An 18,643-nucleotide genomic window follows, 5' to 3' on the forward strand; every position below is an offset into this window, starting at 1 on the left:
AAAAACATGAACTAGACAATAAAAAATAACAAAAGGATGGAGAAGGAATTATTTGTTCATGACTTTTATTTAATAATTCAGAAAAAGTATGTCCTTAATCAGCTTGAAAACAGAACACAAAATATTCAATAATAAGAAAGCAGGCAGTGATAAATAACTCCTCACTTTTCCAGTTTTACTGAAGGCTTTTTGATCCGAAATATGAAACACTTTTGTTGCCCATAGATGCTAGATGACCTGTTGAGTGCCGTCAGCCTTTTCTGTTTTTATTTCAGGTTTCCGTCATTTGCAGTTTTTAGTTTCTGCATTTTCTCTGCATTTTTTTCTTTTTATATCTGATCATAAACCTTATTATTCAGAATCTTATTATTTTATTCATATTAATTTTGAATGATTCCACCAAGACCCCAGATTCTCCAGGATGCTGCCTGGAATGGAGGGGTGGAGATACGATAGACTGGGTTTATCCTCATTGGAATGGAGGAAGCTAAAGGATGACCTTATAGTAGTTTATAAAACTATGTAGGACATAAGATCACAAAGAGAGTCAGAGTTTTTATCACAGCAGGGGAGACCAGAACAAGCAGGCTTAGGTTTAAGGTGAGAGAGGAGAAATTTGAAAGAGATCTGAAGGGTAGGTTTATCAACAAGAGGACAGTGAATATCTGGAATGAGTTGCTAGAGGAAATGAAGAAGGCAGATGCAATTACAGTATTTATCTTCTTTGGCTTGGCTTCGCGGACGAAGATTTATGGAGGGGGTAAAATTTATAAGATTATATTATATATAAGATGCCTGTTGAATGAGGTTCAACATTCAACTATCATTCATCATGACATAGAAAAAGACCATTCAGCCTATCAAATCTGTTTGCTCACACCTAAACAATCCATTAGTCCCATTCCCTCACGTATTTCCAAGTATTTTTCTCTCACATGTTCATCAACCCTTCTTAATTCTCCTGCCACCTGCCAATGCTAGAGACGATTTATAGTCAGAATCAAGCCTGAGTTGCTGGACCTGTGCACTAGCAGAACTAAATGCCAGATTAACACCAGATTATGGGACAGCAAAGAAGATACACTGCAGGTACAGACAAGGAAGCCCCAAGATCATTATATGGCGTTGTCTTTCATTAGTATCGAGAGAAATTATCAACATTATAGCATGTTCATAGGCAGCCTGCCAAGATGAAGAAAACAAATCAAGTGGCTGTTTGTCTCATTAACATCCATCCAATGCTAAATCCCAGAAAAATAAGAGAGGCAGGAAATTGGGAGAGTATTCCTATTCCAACACAGCAATTTATTTTTCATTTTTCATTTTAAAGAAATAGTTGAACAGGTTCTCTTTTATTTTTTAGCTGTACTTAGTGCTTGTTCTAGAATCCCATGTCCAGAATGCCTGATGTTTTTAGATGTTACAATTATCCAGATTCTTCGCAGAAATGTAAAATCAGCTTCTTAACGAACACTGATAAATGTGAAATCTGTTCTAGAGGAAAATTTCCTCAAGCCAATATTAGGTTAATTTCATGGGCCTAACTCAATTTATTGAATATAGAGCCAAACTCAACATGAATTCATTTCCACATCAAGTTCTTAAATCACAGAACAACATAACACTCCACTTCAATAATTTTGTTTTTTGACCTGCACTAATTATTTTTGAAATCTTGCGTCATGCTAAATTAGATGAGTATATTGTATGGAAGTCAAATTGACCAGTAACTATGTAGAACATGCCTAACATATTTCTAATATGGGGTAAAATAGCCGACATATATGCTGTACTTTCCATGTCCCAATGACATCTCATAGCACATTATAGCCAATGCTATTATGTGCTCCCATTTTATTTCCATTTGAGTTGGACTGTCACTTTAAGAGAACAAATCAAGCTGCAAGCCCTGCAAGCTTTGGAGATTGACTGTGGGGTGACAGGCTGAGAGAGCGTATACTCATTTTTGCTACTTCTGAAGAGCATTGAAGTGTCCCTGGAACACAGATGCAGAGACCATGTGACCAACATATTAAAGAAACAGCACATTATTTGATCATTTTTATTTTTATTTGAGTATTTTTATGGAAGCAGGCACAAAAGCAGCAGCTCTTTCAGGAATACTGTGCTCAAGTGGCTATGTGTGGCCAAAGGAAAGGTCACTTTTGAAGGGAAATCATTTAAAACTCATTGTAATGGTCATTTCGACTGACCCATGAAAGGGTTCTAGAAGCTTTGTGAATGCTACTTGCTTTGTTTGTGAGGTTATAACAGTCTGTCCATCTGACCTATCCCACCTCATTCGTAATCACTTGTTTACATCAATTTAAGTGTCTTTGTGTCCACACTGGATTTCTGAAACTGAATTTTAAACAGACATTTCAGAATTGTGCCTGAGCTGCAATGGTTTGGGATAGTTGTGCATGCACACACACACGTGCACACACACACACACACACACACACACACACACGCACACACGCACACACGCACACACGCACACACACACGCACACGCACACGCACACACATGCACGCACGCACGCACAAGTGCGCACACACACACACACATGCACACACAGGCACGCGCATGCACACACATACGCGCGCGCACACGCACACACACACACACACACACACACACACACACACACAGACTATATTTGCGCATAGATGGGGCTTAAGTATAATACTGTCTTGGCAAATTTCTATTGTTGCTGTCTGGGTACCTAACAGCCTGGCTGGGTAGAGATTCTCTTCTTCTCTCTTTGGCTTGGCTTCGCGGACGAAAATTTATGGAGGGGGTAAATGTCCACGTCAGCTGCAGGCTCGTTTGTGGCTGACAAGTCCAATGCGGGACAGGCAGACACGGTTGCAGTGGTTGCAGGGGAAAATTGGTTGGTTGGGGTTGGGTGTTGGGTTTTTCCTCCTTTGCCTTTTGTCAGTGAGATGGGCTCTGCGGTCTTCTTCAAAGGAGGTTGCTGCCCGCCAAACTGTGAGGCGCCAAGATGCACGGTTTGAGGCGATATCAGCCCACTGGCAGTGATCAATGTGGCAGGCACCAAGAGATTTCTTTAGGCAGTCCTTGTACCTTTTCATTGGTGCACCTCTGTCACGGTGGCCAGTGGAGAGCTCGCCATATAACACGATCTTGGGAAGGCGATGGTCCTCCATTCTGGAGACATGACCCACCCAGCGCAGCTGGATCTTCAGCAGCGTGGACTCGATGCTGTCGACCTCTGCCATCTCGAGTACTTCGACGTTAGGGATGAAAGCGCTCCAATGAATGTTGAGGATGGAGCAGAGACAACGCTGGTGGAAGCGTTCTAAGAGCCGTAGGTGATGCCGATAGAGGACCCATGAATCGGAGCCGAACAGGAGTATGGGTATGACAACGGCTCTGTATACGCTTATCTTTGTGAGGTTTTTCAGTTGGTTGTTTTTCCAGACTCTTTTGTGTAGTCTTCCAAAGGCGCTATTTGCCTTGGCGAGTCTGTTGTCTATCTCGTTGTCGATCCTTGCATCTTTGCAGACGATGCCGCTTAAGTTGCCCATTCAGAGCCAGCTCTTCAGCGCTTGACGTCCTGTTTTGCGGAAACTGCCAAAATGTTTGGCCTGGAAGTCAGCCTGAAGAAAACTGAGGTCCTCCATCAGCCAGCTCCCCACCGTAACTACCAGCCCCCCCACATCTCCATCGGGCACACAAAACTCAAAACGGTAGAGATTGCAATGTGATGTGTTCACCACTGCTAAAATTAGGTAAATAACCACTTGTTTTTAGTTGAGGAATAAATGTCATCCAATATCTAATTGCCCTTGAACCAGTGTTATGGAGTTTTACAGAGCCATGTAAGCAAGCTAGAAGGACCTTTTTAAAAAAGATCGCATCAGAAAATCATCCTTGCCACATGTCGAGGTGTGGCTTTATAGGGCAGGTGCATTGAAATCTTCTTCAGAATTTCAGAAGTTGTGTACAATGAGAATATGCTCCTATATTACACATTGTGTGAATACAGCAGGAATTAATTTCATGTTCAGTCATGCAGCAGACCCTTAATGTGAACCACTGAACCTGAAGTTAAGTCAGCTCTCAGACTTCTGTAATTCAGAACCAGAGCTTGAGCTCTAAGACAAAGACATGACAGAGAAAATGCAAAGCCATTGTTCCATTCAACCTTACATCCCATCTGTCAATTAGCTGAAGATGAAATAACATGAAAATATATTGACAGTAGAATTTTTAAAGTTGCATGGGTTTTCTTCCTTAAAGAGTAGTATTGTCTGCTTGGACTTCAGTGCATGTACAATTATCCCCTCTAAGAAAAGTAAGGATATTAAATGTGTTTCTCATGTGGGCTTTTGAATGTTTATTGGAGCCAAGCTGATCATTTTCCTGACAAGATGTGCATATGAACATTTTCTGTTCAGTCCTTGTCTCAATTAAAATTTGTTATTTTTGTAGTAAAAATGGTAAAATAAATAAATTCTTATGTTATTAGTATTTGAATATGTGAAACTGTTAAAAATCTTTTTTTGAAAGTTATATCACAGGAAGTAATGCAGAAGAGGTTTCGGTTAGATGACTACTATGAAGAGAATCATTTAATGGATCACACGTAAGTGCAAAATTAATAGTTTATTACAATCATAACACACTTCTTATTAAACTAGATTTTTATTTATTGAGAGAGAAGCAAGATTGGTTAGCACAATGCCATTACAGTGCCAGAGATTAGGAGCAGGGTTCGAATCCTGCACTGTCTGGAAGGAGTTTATACTTCCTCCCCATATCTTCATGGGTTTTGCCTGGGGGCTCCGGTTTCCTCCCACTGTTTGAAACGTACCAGAGGTGTAAATTGGGCGGCATCGTCTCGTGGGCCGTAATAGCCTGTTACCATGCTGTATGTCTAAATTTCTTTTTAAAGTCTGGTTTGTTATGAGGTCTTATAATATGGGATAGGAATGTTTTTAATATTGGTAACATACTCAGCTGCAACTTGAGCCAAGTTGAAGCTTGAAGTATCCTATTCATTGAACTGAATTATTTACACTGCAGAGATAGGAGCTTCACAACCTTGGTCACTTTGATTTTCATGAAGAGAACTTTGGCAGAAACAGTTACTTTTTAAAATTGTTAATCCACATGAAGAGTTGTTGGCAGACTTCTTTCTAGATTCACTGTAATAATGAGGGTGGTTCCCACTGCAAGGGACCTCCATGTTTTTGATCCAACAATGATGAAAATAGGGTGATTTATGTCCAAATCAGGATCCTGAATGATCTAGAAAGCAGACGGAGCTATTCCCTTGCACCTGCTCGCTTTGTTCTTCAGGATGGTAATAATCAGAAGTTTGTGATGTCCTTAGAATGGCACCACACTACTTCAGGTAGTCTGGCTAGTTATTTTTTTGTGGAGGCACATTTTCAGGTAAGCAGGTGTAGTACTTTGATGCTCTCCAGCTTCTTGAATGTAGGACAACTGTACACATCTCTGCTAAATGTCGAGTAGCTGCATGAGGCACAATGGGGATGGATTTGAGGGACGTTCTGTGGCGATAATAGTATATGCTGCAGAATAAGAAACTGACATATTTGCATAAAAATTATTCTGTGCATTTTTCATATCTTTTATTGATTTTCAGAAAACTTACCATTTTCATTTTTGAAAATTATTAACTGTTTTAGGTTAAGACAGGATTCTTCTTTTCAGTTATTTTGTTAAGATGGAATGAGAATCAAGTGCACAACAGCCTCACAGTGGAATCTCACATTAGAGTGTGGGTTCTTCTTTAAAAGCAACAGGGCTTGCAGACATTAGAGCTTACAAAAAATATCATCTCTACACACTTCCAGCTAACTGTCATTGGCAGGAGAACTCATTTCTGGCATGGTCTTGCAATCCCTCATAGTCACTGTTAATTGATATACTAAATGCGTGGAGGCATTATTTACTTTACATTGTTTCATATATCTTCCCTCATGAAACAAACCATGAGCCTGCCAGGGACACAGCAATATTACTAAGCAGCCCAGAGCCCACAGGGACAAATGGTGGTAAAGGGTTCTTACATGCTGCCCTTTCATTCATATTACCTGTCAATAGGAAAAGATTGTACGTTAAAAATGTGTGGGAATATTTGTGATTGGAAACAAAGACACAATAACATCTCCTATGCCATAAGCCTAGCTTTTTCTACCTCCAACAACCTTAACACTTCGTGCCATATCCATATGAAGCTTTCAATATGTTACTGAATTCCATGTGAGTTAATTCTGAAGGTGCAAAACAAAAATATGTGTAGGAAAACTTTCAGATGAAAGTGAAAGGGTCTTTATATTAATATTTCCTCATCGATGATAGCAATAATTTAAATGCTAAAAGGTTGTTACTAAAAGTGATTTACCTGTTGTGACTGCATGATTTTTCTGAGTAACTCCTTCCATTTTATGCTGTACTTTTCCTTGGGATTCTTCCTTCATCAGCTCACAACTGAGCTCTGAACCAAAGATATCCTCCTAAAGTTACCACTTCAACATCCTATTTTGTACTTTATTTAAAAAAATGTAATCACTATTAAATTCTTAATATTAATCATGTTTCTAATTAAAACAGAAATGAAGAAAATGAATCTACCATCTCCACTTCCGATCACTTTGTGTATGAAACAGGTATTCCCAAAATTTTCAATAGTTGTCTTCCCTACTCTGGTTCCCAAATATATCAATTGAAAAAGAAAAGCAAGGCAATGTAGCAAAGTTTTCTATATTGAGCTACAATAGACATCAGTGTACACATTGTCAAATTGAAGTATTGCAAGGAAGTCAGTATACATACTGTGAAGTCTAGTGCAAGACTGACACCTCCAGGATTGCAGACACCACTGTTTCTGTCACATGGACAGGAAGTGACATCATCAGTCCCGATAAAAATCTGTTTTGGGTGAAGGTCAATTTTCCACAGCACGTCTGCCATTTTGGGAATCAGTTCACTTGTTGGTAAGTAGATCACCACAGCAGTACTTCATTCAAATTCTGAAGGATTCATACCAGTGAAATACCTCCACTTGTGGGAGGAATTACACTTTTTCATGGCTGAGAATGTTTCTAAGAGGTGAGTCAGAGACACATCAGTCAAGGGATAATTGAAGCTTTCCTTTGTTGCCCTAAACCAACTCATACTTCCATTCACATACCACCTGATGTAATCCTTTACTTACCTCAGAGCACTTCTTGACCTGCTGAGGTTCTCCAGTTTTGTCTTTTTACTATTATTTAAGGTGATATGTGAGTAGGAAAAGAAAGGTGAGAACCATTGGCCTAAAATGGAAGTTGAGATGCAGAAATAATGGCTGGAAGTCTACAGGTGCACCACACATACCGCTCACTTACACAATGTCATCCCAAGATACTGAATGTTGTTGATTTGCCACAAATATCATTGTGTGCCCAGTGAAATCAGAATATGAGACAGAAGTTGTGGAAATCATTGTCACAGAATGATTGGATAAATTTAAGTTCACAAGTGTTGGTTCAAATTAGCACAAGGTAAATGTCAATATAATCTTTGTGTGAAGAGGGGTCTGCATCTAAACTGGCATGCTGAACACATTAATGGCAACAAAAGGCCCAAGAATTGTTGGCTGCTGTCCTGAAGGAACAGCAAACCCTACTGGTCTTCTGCTTAAGGTGTTTTAAATGACCGTTCTGATCCAAAACAAATTCTTTTGTTTGTTATTTGAGACCTGAAAAAGCTTGGCAATCTATTTAGCAGTCTTTGGTCAGAGTCATTTGTTAAGTGCATCATAATCAAACTGTGAAGTCATTACATTTTGCTATGTTCGGTTTATCATGAGTATCTGTAATAATTTAGATTGGGAAATTACCTAAAACTACTGGGCTATTTTTGGATGTACCATTCATCAAAGGTTCTGTGTTTATATAGAACATCAAACAGTACAGCTCAGAAATGGGTCCTTCAGCCTATATGTCTGCACCCAACATGATGCCTAAATTGAACTAAAATTCTGCTGCTTGCACATACATATCTCTCTATTTCCTGGTGTCTATCTAGAAGCCTCTTAAACACAATAATATCTATGCAGACAGTTCCAGGGACCTACCATTCTCTCTGTATCAAATTGCCCTCCACATCTTTAAACTATATCTCTTCTCTTCCCCACCTTAAATGGATCTCCTTTGGGATGTGATATTTTTAACAATGGAAAAAGATTTGGACTGCCTACCTTATTTAATGTCCCTCATAATTTTAGTCACCCCTCAGCTGCCAATGTGCCAGAGAAAGAGCCTAACTTTAACATCTCCTTGTAACTCATGCCCTTTAATCCAGGAATCATCCTGGTAAATCTGTTCTGTACCTTTCCAAAGTCTCCACATCCTTCCTGCAAATGGGCAACCAGAATTGCACACAATACTCCAAGTGTGGCCTCAGCAAAGTTTTATATAGCTGCAACATTACCTTATTTTTATACTTAATGCCCCACCCAGTGAAGGCAGCATGTCATTGCCAGGGGTGACCAAACTATGGCTTGTAGTTCTCTAATGTATAAAGTGCAGCTTGGCTGAGACAGGAATCATATAAACTGGTGCTCACAATGGTAGTTTTTGTGGAGATGGCGATGGAAAATATTTGGTATGTAAACTGTACATATGTAATAGTCACTACCATGCAAAAGTCAACCCCTCTATTGTTGCCCCCGGCTGCTGCCCGTCCTCTGGAGCTCCCAACGACTTGACCATGGGCTCTCTCCTCAACCCCATCCTAGCTCTTGATGCCCCAGCTGTCCTCCCACCTAAGCTCCAAATGCCTCTGGCACCCACACATCCATTCCCCTTATGTCCTTACCATGGATCCTTCCCCACCCCCCCCCACCCCGATCACAGACTCCCACCATCTGAACTCCTGACCATGGATTCTCTCACCTAGTAGAATTGCTGATGCCCTGAACACAGACTTACTACCTGGTATCAGCCATCCAATCTCTTGACGCCCCGAACGCAGACTTAACCACCTGGTCCTGACCATCCAACTGTGCGTCTGAGCTCCTGACACTGTCCACAGTTCCACCAATCTTAGCATCATTGATGAATTTATGAACCCACACACCTACTTTTTCATCCTAGAAATCTATGTATTTGTGGTCTTCATTTTGGGTCTGGATGAGTCATTTAATTCATAAGCCACTTGTTTGCTTGTGTGCAGGAAGTAAAATAAATAAAACTATCTTTTAACTCACTAGTTCAATAATTAATTCAAGCATGAATTAAATTCTCTATTAATTTCAATTCTTCTTGGAGAAGTTAAAATCTCTCTTCATTTTGGAGTAATTTATTCCAATTAATTTTGTTTGCATTATGTATTGCATGATAGTTCCAAGTGCATATTTCCACTAACAACTGGTAATATTATTTTATATAGAAATCTATCTGAAGTGCCAGTTGATGAAGTACACAAAGACTATGTGGTCAAACAATAATCATGGCTTTTATTAGCAGAAACTCATGGTACAATAATGAAAGACACAAGATGCATATACAGTTATATCCAAGGGGAGTGTCCTTAACAGTAGAGATAATGCACAGTCAATGTTAGTACGGGAAGGCTCGCCAGAGGGGAAACAGGCAGCTTGGCAGATATTCACCACAGTCTCCCCCCCACCCCCCACCCCCCTGGCAGAAGAAGGGTTAAAATCAAAAGGACAGCTGCTAGGAAAGACTGAAACAAGCGATACATGGATACCACGTTTGGCCTTGAGATACTCTAACAGCCAAAATATGCCATTATCTAGTAAGCAATCGAAATATAATGAGATGTCTTATGAATATGTCAGCCTATCGGGTTATTTATGAATTCTGGTGCTTCGTCTCAAAACAAGTGGCTCCTTTGCAACCTTGGGAACTGGTACCGGTCCTGGGTCTGTAGTGTAGGAAGGACTGGCTTCTGGACCTGCTCCAGAATCGCCAGCGTGAGGCAGTGGAGCCTCAGCATGGCTATCTGAAAGTTTACTAGGGGTCACAGGCTGGGGGGGTGAGTCCAACCTCTCAGGCTCACTCTGAGTAGGGGTGCAAGGAAGGGGCGAACCAGGCAAGGCCAGATCTCTTAGGGGTACTCCCATCTGGGAATTTAACATGAGCGTAGTTGGGGTTAGTATGCAGTAGCTGAACTGGTTGGACTAGGGAGTCTGTTTTATGCGCCCGAGCGTAGCTCTTCAGTAGCACGGTTCCAAGCTCAGATAAACAGGCTGGCCAGTCCATCACAGTTCCTGATTTCCTAGGAAAGGCAAACATACATTCATGAGGTGTTTGATTTGTTGCAGTACACAATAATGACCGAATAGAATGTAGCACCTCAGACAGCACCTCCTGCCACCGGGTAACAGGGTAACCATGTGTTTTTAAAGCAAGATTAACAGTCTTCCAGACTGTAGCATTCGCCCTTTCGGCCTACCCATTGCCGTGCGGGTTGTAACTCGTGGTACGGCTGGTGGTAATCCCCTTTCGTAGCAGGGCTGATTGCATTTCAGCGCTCATGAATGCTAAGCCTCTATCTGTATGAATGTAATTGGGAAAACCAAAAATGTTGAAAATTCTGTCAAGTGACTTAATGTCAGATGCTGACGAGACATCAGGGCAGGGTATCGCAAAGGGAAACCTGGGATATTCGTCAATTACAGTAAGGAAATATACATTTTTGTTGTTTGAAGGTAACGGCCCTTTAAAATCTAAGCTAATCCTCTCAAACGGTCGGGTTGCCTTGATGAGAGTGGCCTCTGGAGCTTTGAAGTATTGCGGTTTGCATTCTGCGCGAACAGGACAGCTTTTAGTCAGTTTCCTGACTTCCAGAGAGTAAGGAAAGTTGTTAGCCCTTATGTCGTTAAAGAATCTCGTGACTCATGGGTGGCACAGTCTGCTATGGATCTCTTTTAGCCCCTCCAGCTGAGCACCATCGTGACAATGCATCTGAGAGATCATTTAACCTGCCCGGTCTGTACTGGATCTCATAATTATAAGTTGAGAATTCTATTCGCCAGCATGCCATCTTATCTTTCTTGATTTTACTTTTGTGTTTAGTACTGAACATGTAGGCTACAGATTTCTGATCAGTGACAAGAGTAAATTTTCTGTGGCTAGAAAGTATCTCCAGTAGTGAACAGCGTCAATAATAGCCTGGGCTTCTTTTTCAATGGCAGGATGTTTAAGTTCAGCTCTGCGTAATGTGCGGGAGAAGAATGCCACAGGTCTGCCCTTTTGATTAAGGGTTCCTGCCAAAGCACAATCTGAGGCATCAGTTTCAACTTGGAATGGGACATCCTCATCAATGGACGAGAGTGCAGCTTTGGCAATATCAGCTTTAATTCTCTCGAAAGCCTTCAAGGCCATTGGAGAAAGGAAAAGATTTAGTGTCAAACAGAGGGCGTGCCTTCGTGGTGTAGTCCCGAACCCATTTGCAGTAATAGGAAAATAATCCCATACATCTTTTTAGGGCTTTTACTGAGTTTGGGGGTGGTAACTTCTTAAGGGGGGCCATTCTTTCCGGGTCAGGGCGAATTTCACCCTTGCGGACAATGTGGCCCAGAATGGGTAGCTCTGTTGTGTTGAACACACATTTGCCCTCGTTAAATGTAAGGTTGAGTTCTTTAGCTGTTGCTAAAAATTTCTTTAAGTTGTCGTCATGCTCAACCTGTGTTCTCCGACAGATAGTGATATTATCCAGACAGGGAAACGCACCCTGTAACTCATATGTCCTAACAATCTTATCCATTTCCCTCTGAAACACTGACACGCCATGAGTGACTTCAAAAGGTACCCTTTTAAACTGGTATAACCCCCATCAGTCTCAAAGGCTGTATAGGGTCATTCCTTTTTTTTAATGGGGATTTGGTGGTAAGCTGCTTTGAGGTCGATAGTGGAGTACACTTTGTATTGCGCTATCTGATTAATCATTTCATTGATGCATGGCATGGGGTAGGCATCCAGGTTAGTGTAACGATTGATTGTCTGGCTGTAGTCAATAGCCAGTCATTTCTTAGTGTGGTTTTTCACAACTACCACCTGGGCTCACCACGGACTCTTACTGGGTTCAATTACTCCCTTTTTAAGCATCTCTGGGTCTCGGCCTTGATAAACTCACGATCCTCTTTGCTGTAAGAACGGCTCTTAGTGGCAATCGGCTGACACTCGGGGGATAAATCACTGAAAAGGGGGGGTGGGGGAGCTTTGATCTTTAATGTGGACAGAATGCAGTAACTAGCGCTGGGAGTGGTAAATGTGGGTAGTGGCCCACCGAAATTTAACACTGTTCATCTGAGATTGAATATCTAACCAGTACCACAGCGGCGCAGAGCTCCAGCATAATAAAGAGCCACACATCAGCCAGGCAATGTCCCTGCAAATTTAAAATAACTTTGCACTTGTCCCGTATAGTTTTTGTAAGTTCACTACAAGCCATCAATATCTTTCGGTTCGCTGGATATCTCCACAAATTTAAGACTCTGGCAACTCTCTCGTGGATGTAGCTGTCAGCACTCCCCGAGTCTTAGACAATCAAGAGTCTCTCCATTCACCTCCTCCTTCATAGTCGACCGTTCCAGTCTGTAACATCCCCCAAGCTTTGGAGTCAATTGAGCTATCACAAGGGATCTCACCTCTCTGTCACTTGAAGTCGATTTAGCCTGCTCATCTGAAGATTCCCCCTTTTCACAGTTGTCTTCCATTCCTGCAGCTCCAGGACACATTTTCTTGGTGCTTCTTCTTCTTATCAGTGGGAGTACTTTTCGCCTTGCATGCATTAGCAAAGTGGTCGAGTTTCCCACAATAGCTGCAGGTAGCAAATCGAGCCAGGCACTTCTGTCTGGGGTGCCAGCTCTTATCATAGAAGTAGCATTTTTCAGGGGTTCGCCCTTTTCTTTCCTTCGGGGTTCCAGCACTCCTGGATGTTTCCTTTTCGGTTTCTAGCATTTTACTGAACCGCATGGCACTTCTCAGTATTTTGGCTAGAGTGACTGCCCGGTCGTAGGTTAAGGGCTCCGTTTCCAGCAGCCTCTGTCAGATGTAACTGGAGTCAATCCCGTTGACTAAAGCATCCAGCTTCAAGGCATTGCGGTGTTGTTGCACATTGACTGCCCTGACATCACATTCATTTGCCAGTGAGTCGGGAGCCAGTACATAGGCAGCATCACTTTTCCCGGGTTTCTGGCGTCTAGTCAGCAACTGGTGTCAAGCAAGTACCACATTCCGTGGCGCTGCATAGAAAGCAGTCAGACGTTCCCGGGCTATAGCCAGAGTGGTAGCTCCTTGCGTTACGCCGAAAGGGACCTCACCCAGCAGAGAGTTCAGGTGGCCCCACTCTATCGCCTCATTGACCACATTGTTTCGAGCCATGTAGTAATCGAAACAAGCAATCCAGTGGTTGAAAATTTCTCTGGCCCTTGGGGCAGACTGGTTGATTATCAGCCGCTAGGGCTTGAGTGCTGCATCCATTTCTGCTAATAAAATTGAAGTGCCAATTGATGAAGTAGACAAAGACGATGTGGTCAAAAAATAATCATGGCTTTTATTAACAGAAACTCATGGTACAATCATGAAAGACAATAGATGCATATACAGTTATACCCAAGGGGAGTGTCCTTAACAGTAGAGATAATGCACAGCCAGGCTCGCCAGAGGGGAGACAGGCAGTTTGGCAGACATTCACCACACTATCTATGTGACATTTGAAATTTTATGGAACCACATACAAATTTGAAAACAAAGAACTATATATATGAATATTTCACATAACCCCAACATTTTGCAGACACATACACAATGATCTTTTAAAAACGCTGCAAAACCTCTTTCATTGTTTATTTAGGTCATTTGATTATTGGAAATGTATAGAATAAATTGTACTCAATCCATGGGAGCATTTGCTCAATCAGCTCCATTAATTTTCCTTGACCTACAACTTGTTTTCTTGACCAAGGGCTCAAAGCCAAAAAAAATTGTTACCTTTTATTTTCATTGGATGCTGCATGGGGCCTGCTGAGTTTCTCCAGTACATTTGTGAATTGTAATTGACCCCAACATCTGCAGATGCTCCTGTTTAACTCCTTGCATTGTTATGTGCTTTTACTCTGCTGGGCTAAGGTTTGAAAAATTAACTCCAGATTGTCAGATTTTAGGGGTGAACCATTCTGTAAATATGTCATTGCAATCGAATTTATAGGAACATTGGAAGTTAGAACAGAGGAGCTCGAATTCTGTCACTTCCAAAGAATATCAAACAGCTCATATTATAGTACTTGGAATCACTCTATAATTGAAGAAGTTTACATCTTTTTTTAATGCTGAATATTTTTCACTAAAACAGAGTTTGAAGATGAAGCAGATGAAATGCATTATATGATGGATGATTCACTGGATGAAGATTACCTGGATGTTTTGGATACAAGAAAGTAAATTCTGCATAATTATTCAGATGAGGCCAAGCAATGGCAAACAGAAAAACTAAATCTCGCTAATAAACTCAGCTGTTGTAAAACTTTCTCACACAACAGCAGGACATCTATTGGATATAAAGAATGTTTTCATGTTTTTTGTACTTCTGATTTGTTACTCCAGCTTTAGCTCTCATCTGTTCTCAAACCTCTTCTGGTGGGAATTTAGCCAACATGTATCAGATAATAATTTGAAAGCTATTGCTGTTGGGAATTTTTATGGTACAATTCTCCTCAAATACCCTGAATGGTGAAGCTTCTTTTTTTGATAATTGCTTATTTTAAGATGTTTTGTGATGCTATTTTTTAAACAGTCTAACTCTGCCCCTATAAAACTATCACATGTTCCTCATTCATATACTGGATCTGCCACATTCAAAAGAACACAGAGTCATTTTTAAAAAGCTCCACTGGAGGCCAGCATATAACTTTAGTAACCATTCCAGCACTGTTGCCTAGAAGTACAATACATCCTGCTTTATAACATCCTGCTTCATATCCTCTGAAATGTTCAGCCAGACTCTTTTGAGTGAGAGTCACCTTTGTGTCCTGACATGATTTCTTTGTCTGGGAAGAAAATAAAGACATACTGTGATTCCAATGCACCTCCCTTTTTAGACCACTGGGGAAAACCTGGACTTCTCGGGTGGTGTGGTGCAGTGTTAGCCAGGACAAGAATAAACTCCAGCGGGTTAACTTAGCCTGCGACATCACAGGCACCAGACCTCACTCCATTCATTACATGAGGCGGTGTCTTTAAAAAAAAGTAGCCTCTATCCTCAAAGACCCCCACCATTCAGGCCATGCCCTTTTCACTTTGTTACCTTTGGGGGGGTGGGGGGGGAAAGATACAGGAGCCTAAAATTGACATTTAATGGCACAAGTACAGCTTCTTTTCCCACTGCCATCAGATGCCTGAATAATCAATGAACCAAAGACACTGCCTTACTTTTCAAGCACAAGTATTTTTTATAGTGATGTTGTAAGATGGTTATAATATGAATGTTTGCATTGTGATGCTGCCACAAAAACAGCGAATTTCAAGACTTGTTCACGACCATAAATCCTGATTCTGATTCTGAATCTGAAGTAAAGTTAGAATATGGCAGGGAATCACAAAATTATATTTACTCCCTAGAGCTCTACCATTCATTGTGTGCCTGTCCCTATTTTTATGTCATCTAAAACCATTGTAAAATAATAAATGCCAACAATACCCAGAAATTTCATGTCATCAAATCTAAAATTTATTTATTATTTATAGAAGAAAACCAAGTCAAGCATCAAACCTGAACATGTGTTCCAGTTGTTCTACTAATTCACATCCTTAGCTATACATTGCAATGGTTATTCAATATCTTCTGATTTTTTTTAAATTGCTTAAAATGGAATAAAAATCCTATTTGGTCAGTAAAAGTTATTAATATTGAAAATTACTTTCAACTTGCTAATAATTAAAGTGTAAGAGCACAGGATAAGTATTTATGTGTAAATGACTTCAACTTAATTTGTTAGCTAAACTTTATAAAAATAAGATGCAAATTAAAAGCATTTCTTGATCTAAAATTGGATGTATGCAAGTAAAAAAAAAAATAAATTGTAGAGGCAACTTTTCCTCTCGTTCTCTGGAACAAATCTCATGTACAGCATGGAAGAAACTATTATATTCTGGGTCAGCACATGATTGACATTACTGCACGACTTCTTCATGCTTCTATGAGAGGAGCAGGCTCGATATGGTTACAGCAAGAATGACTACTGACGAAGTAGGTAAGGATGGAGGGTTGTTTCTCACCTCATTTACCCTATCCTACAAAATTCAGACCATGGCTATTCAAGAAACTAATGGTCTGACATTCCAATAGCCCTCTGTATTGCAATAAATCCATTTGTCTTCTTATTCTGCACCAGACTCTGCTTTTATTCTCTTAATTACTGGAGACTGAGAAACTATCAAATCTATGTGATTATAGGAGTTAGTGAGATAGATAGAAGTAAACCTCTAGCATGAGAACCCAGAACAAGGGGTATAAACTTAAAATGATTGCCAAAATCTATCACCTCAGTCTGAGACTCCAAATTCTCATAAATTTATACATAATCATGTTTAACCACAATTTAAGGTCTAAAACCATTTAAGGTCTCATATTTTATCCAATTACTCATATATATAAGTATGTAAATGAGACTCGTATAACTAATTAGTTTTTAAGAGTACCTGCCATGCTCACTGCACAATAACTCACATGTTTAGGAATACAATTCATTTTGAAGTAATTGGCTCTTTTCCAAATGTCGAAGTCAAAGTATCTGTGAAGACTTCCAAACGCTTTGTTTTAATGTTTTCCTGCCATACTTCACAAGAGACGGCAAGTCTTTGACTGAGAGCTTTGTTCCTTTTGTGATGCAATGGCTGCTGCATTTTTAAAAGGAATGAAAACAATGTCATTTTCTGTAACAAATAGTGTTCATAGTGTGATAAACCAACTCTTGTCATGAGCCTAAAAAATCTGGTTCTGTTTCCAGTTTTCAATGTTTAATTGTAAAATGGAATGAATTTTCTTCCTGTTGTTCTAGTGACACTAATATTCACTGCCTTCTTTCACTGGATGGCTGAAGTCGCGTAGTCTGTAGAAATTAGAATATAAGATATAACAGCAGGAGCAGGCATTCTGAATGGCTAAGCCTGCTCCAACTTTCTGATTTGACAAAGGACTCAGCTCCACCTGCCTTTTCCCCTGTCCCCTTTCCCCTTAATTTTCTTAGAATGCAAAAATCTATCTGTGTTCACTACTCACTTAGAAAAGCAGTTCTTCCTTATATCGGTCTTAAATTTCTGCTGAATCTTGAGGCTATGCCTTCTAGTTCTAGTCTCATATAGCATCTATCCCTTTCTGAAAGATCCATCTCATTCTTCTGAATTCAGGCTAGTATAGCTGCATCAATCTCTGGAATCAATCTAGTGACCTTCCTCTGCAGCGCTTTCTAAGCCAATACATCCTTTCTTAAGTGAGGAGAACAGAAGTGCATACAGAACTCCCATGAGACCGCACCAGTAGCCTGCATAGTTGCAACAGAACTTGCCTGCTCTTAAACTCAATCCCTTTTGCAATGAAAGCCCAAGTTCCATTTGTCTTCTTGGTTATCTGTTGCACCTGCAAACTGATCTTTTAAAATTCATGTCCCTCTGCACAGCATGCTATAGTTTTTCACCTCTTAAATAATAATCTGACCTTTTATTGCAAAATAGCTGTCTTTCTATGTACCAACATTGCACTCCATCTGCTAGTCCCTTGGCCACTCACTTAATCTACCAATATCTCTCAAGAGACTCTCCATATCCTCTGCATAATTTCCTTTTCCACTCAATTTAGTGTCATCAGCAAACTTAGAAACATAAGAAATAGGAGTAGGCGTCGGCCAACTGGCCTGTCGAGCCGACTCGGCCATTCAGTGAGATCATAGCTGATCTGACGAGAAGCTCATCTCCAACTACCTGCTTTTTCCCCATAGCCCTTAATTCCCCTATTATGTAAAATCTATCCAACCTTGTCTTAAATATCTTTACAGAGGTAGTCTCCATTCAGCAAATTCCATAAATTCTCCACCGTCTGGGAAAAGCAATTCTTCCTCATCTCCATCCTAAATCTCCTACCCTGAATCTTGAGGCTATGTCCCCTAGTTCTAATCTCCCTTACCAATGGAAACAACTTACCTACCTCTATCTTATCTATGCCTTTTATCATTTTTTACATTTCTATAAGATCCCCTCTCATTCTTCTAAATTCCAGCAAGTTCAGTCCCAGACGACTCAATCTCTCCTGATAGGCTAACTTCCCCTGTCTTTTGAATCAACCTGATGAACCTCCTTTGCCGCACCTCCAAAGCTAGTACATCCTTCCTCAAGGAGACCAGAATTGCGCGCAGTACTCCAGATGTGGCCACACCCATACCTTGTGCAGTTGCAGAATAACCACTCTGCTGTTGAATTCAATCTCTCTAGCAATGAAGACCAACCTCTCTTGTTTGCCTTCTTGACAGCCTGCTGCACCTGCAAACCAGCCTTTCGCAATTCATGAACAAGGACTCCCAAATCCTTCTGCATGGCAGCCCGCTGCAATCGCTTTCCATTTAAATAACAATCTGAAC

The 18,643-nt window shown here is 40.6% G+C and overlaps 2 protein-coding genes across 2 annotated transcripts in view; one reads left to right on the forward strand and one right to left on the reverse strand.

Moving 5' to 3' along the window:
* The window catches only part of LOC138743413 (E3 ubiquitin-protein ligase TRIM8-like), a 41,260-nt gene extending 25,542 nt beyond the window's left edge, over positions 1-15,718 (forward strand). The window contains exons 9-11 of the mRNA XM_069898774.1: positions 4,540-4,615; positions 6,613-6,668; positions 14,368-15,718. Coding sequence (XP_069754875.1) covers positions 4,540-4,615; positions 6,613-6,668; positions 14,368-14,456 — 221 coding nt within the window. The 3' untranslated portion in view covers positions 14,457-15,718. The remainder of the gene's footprint in view (positions 1-4,539; positions 4,616-6,612; positions 6,669-14,367) is intronic.
* A 169-nt stretch (positions 15,719-15,887) lies between these two features.
* Positions 15,888-18,643, reverse strand: part of pde6a (phosphodiesterase 6A, cGMP-specific, rod, alpha) — a 50,011-nt gene continuing 47,255 nt past the window's right edge. The window contains exon 22 of the mRNA XM_069898773.1: positions 15,888-16,910. Coding sequence (XP_069754874.1) covers positions 16,852-16,910 — 59 coding nt within the window. The 3' untranslated portion in view covers positions 15,888-16,851. The remainder of the gene's footprint in view (positions 16,911-18,643) is intronic.

Source organism: Narcine bancroftii, chromosome 9 (assembly GCF_036971445.1).
Source record: "Narcine bancroftii isolate sNarBan1 chromosome 9, sNarBan1.hap1, whole genome shotgun sequence".
NCBI lineage: Eukaryota > Metazoa > Chordata > Chondrichthyes > Torpediniformes > Narcinidae > Narcine > Narcine bancroftii.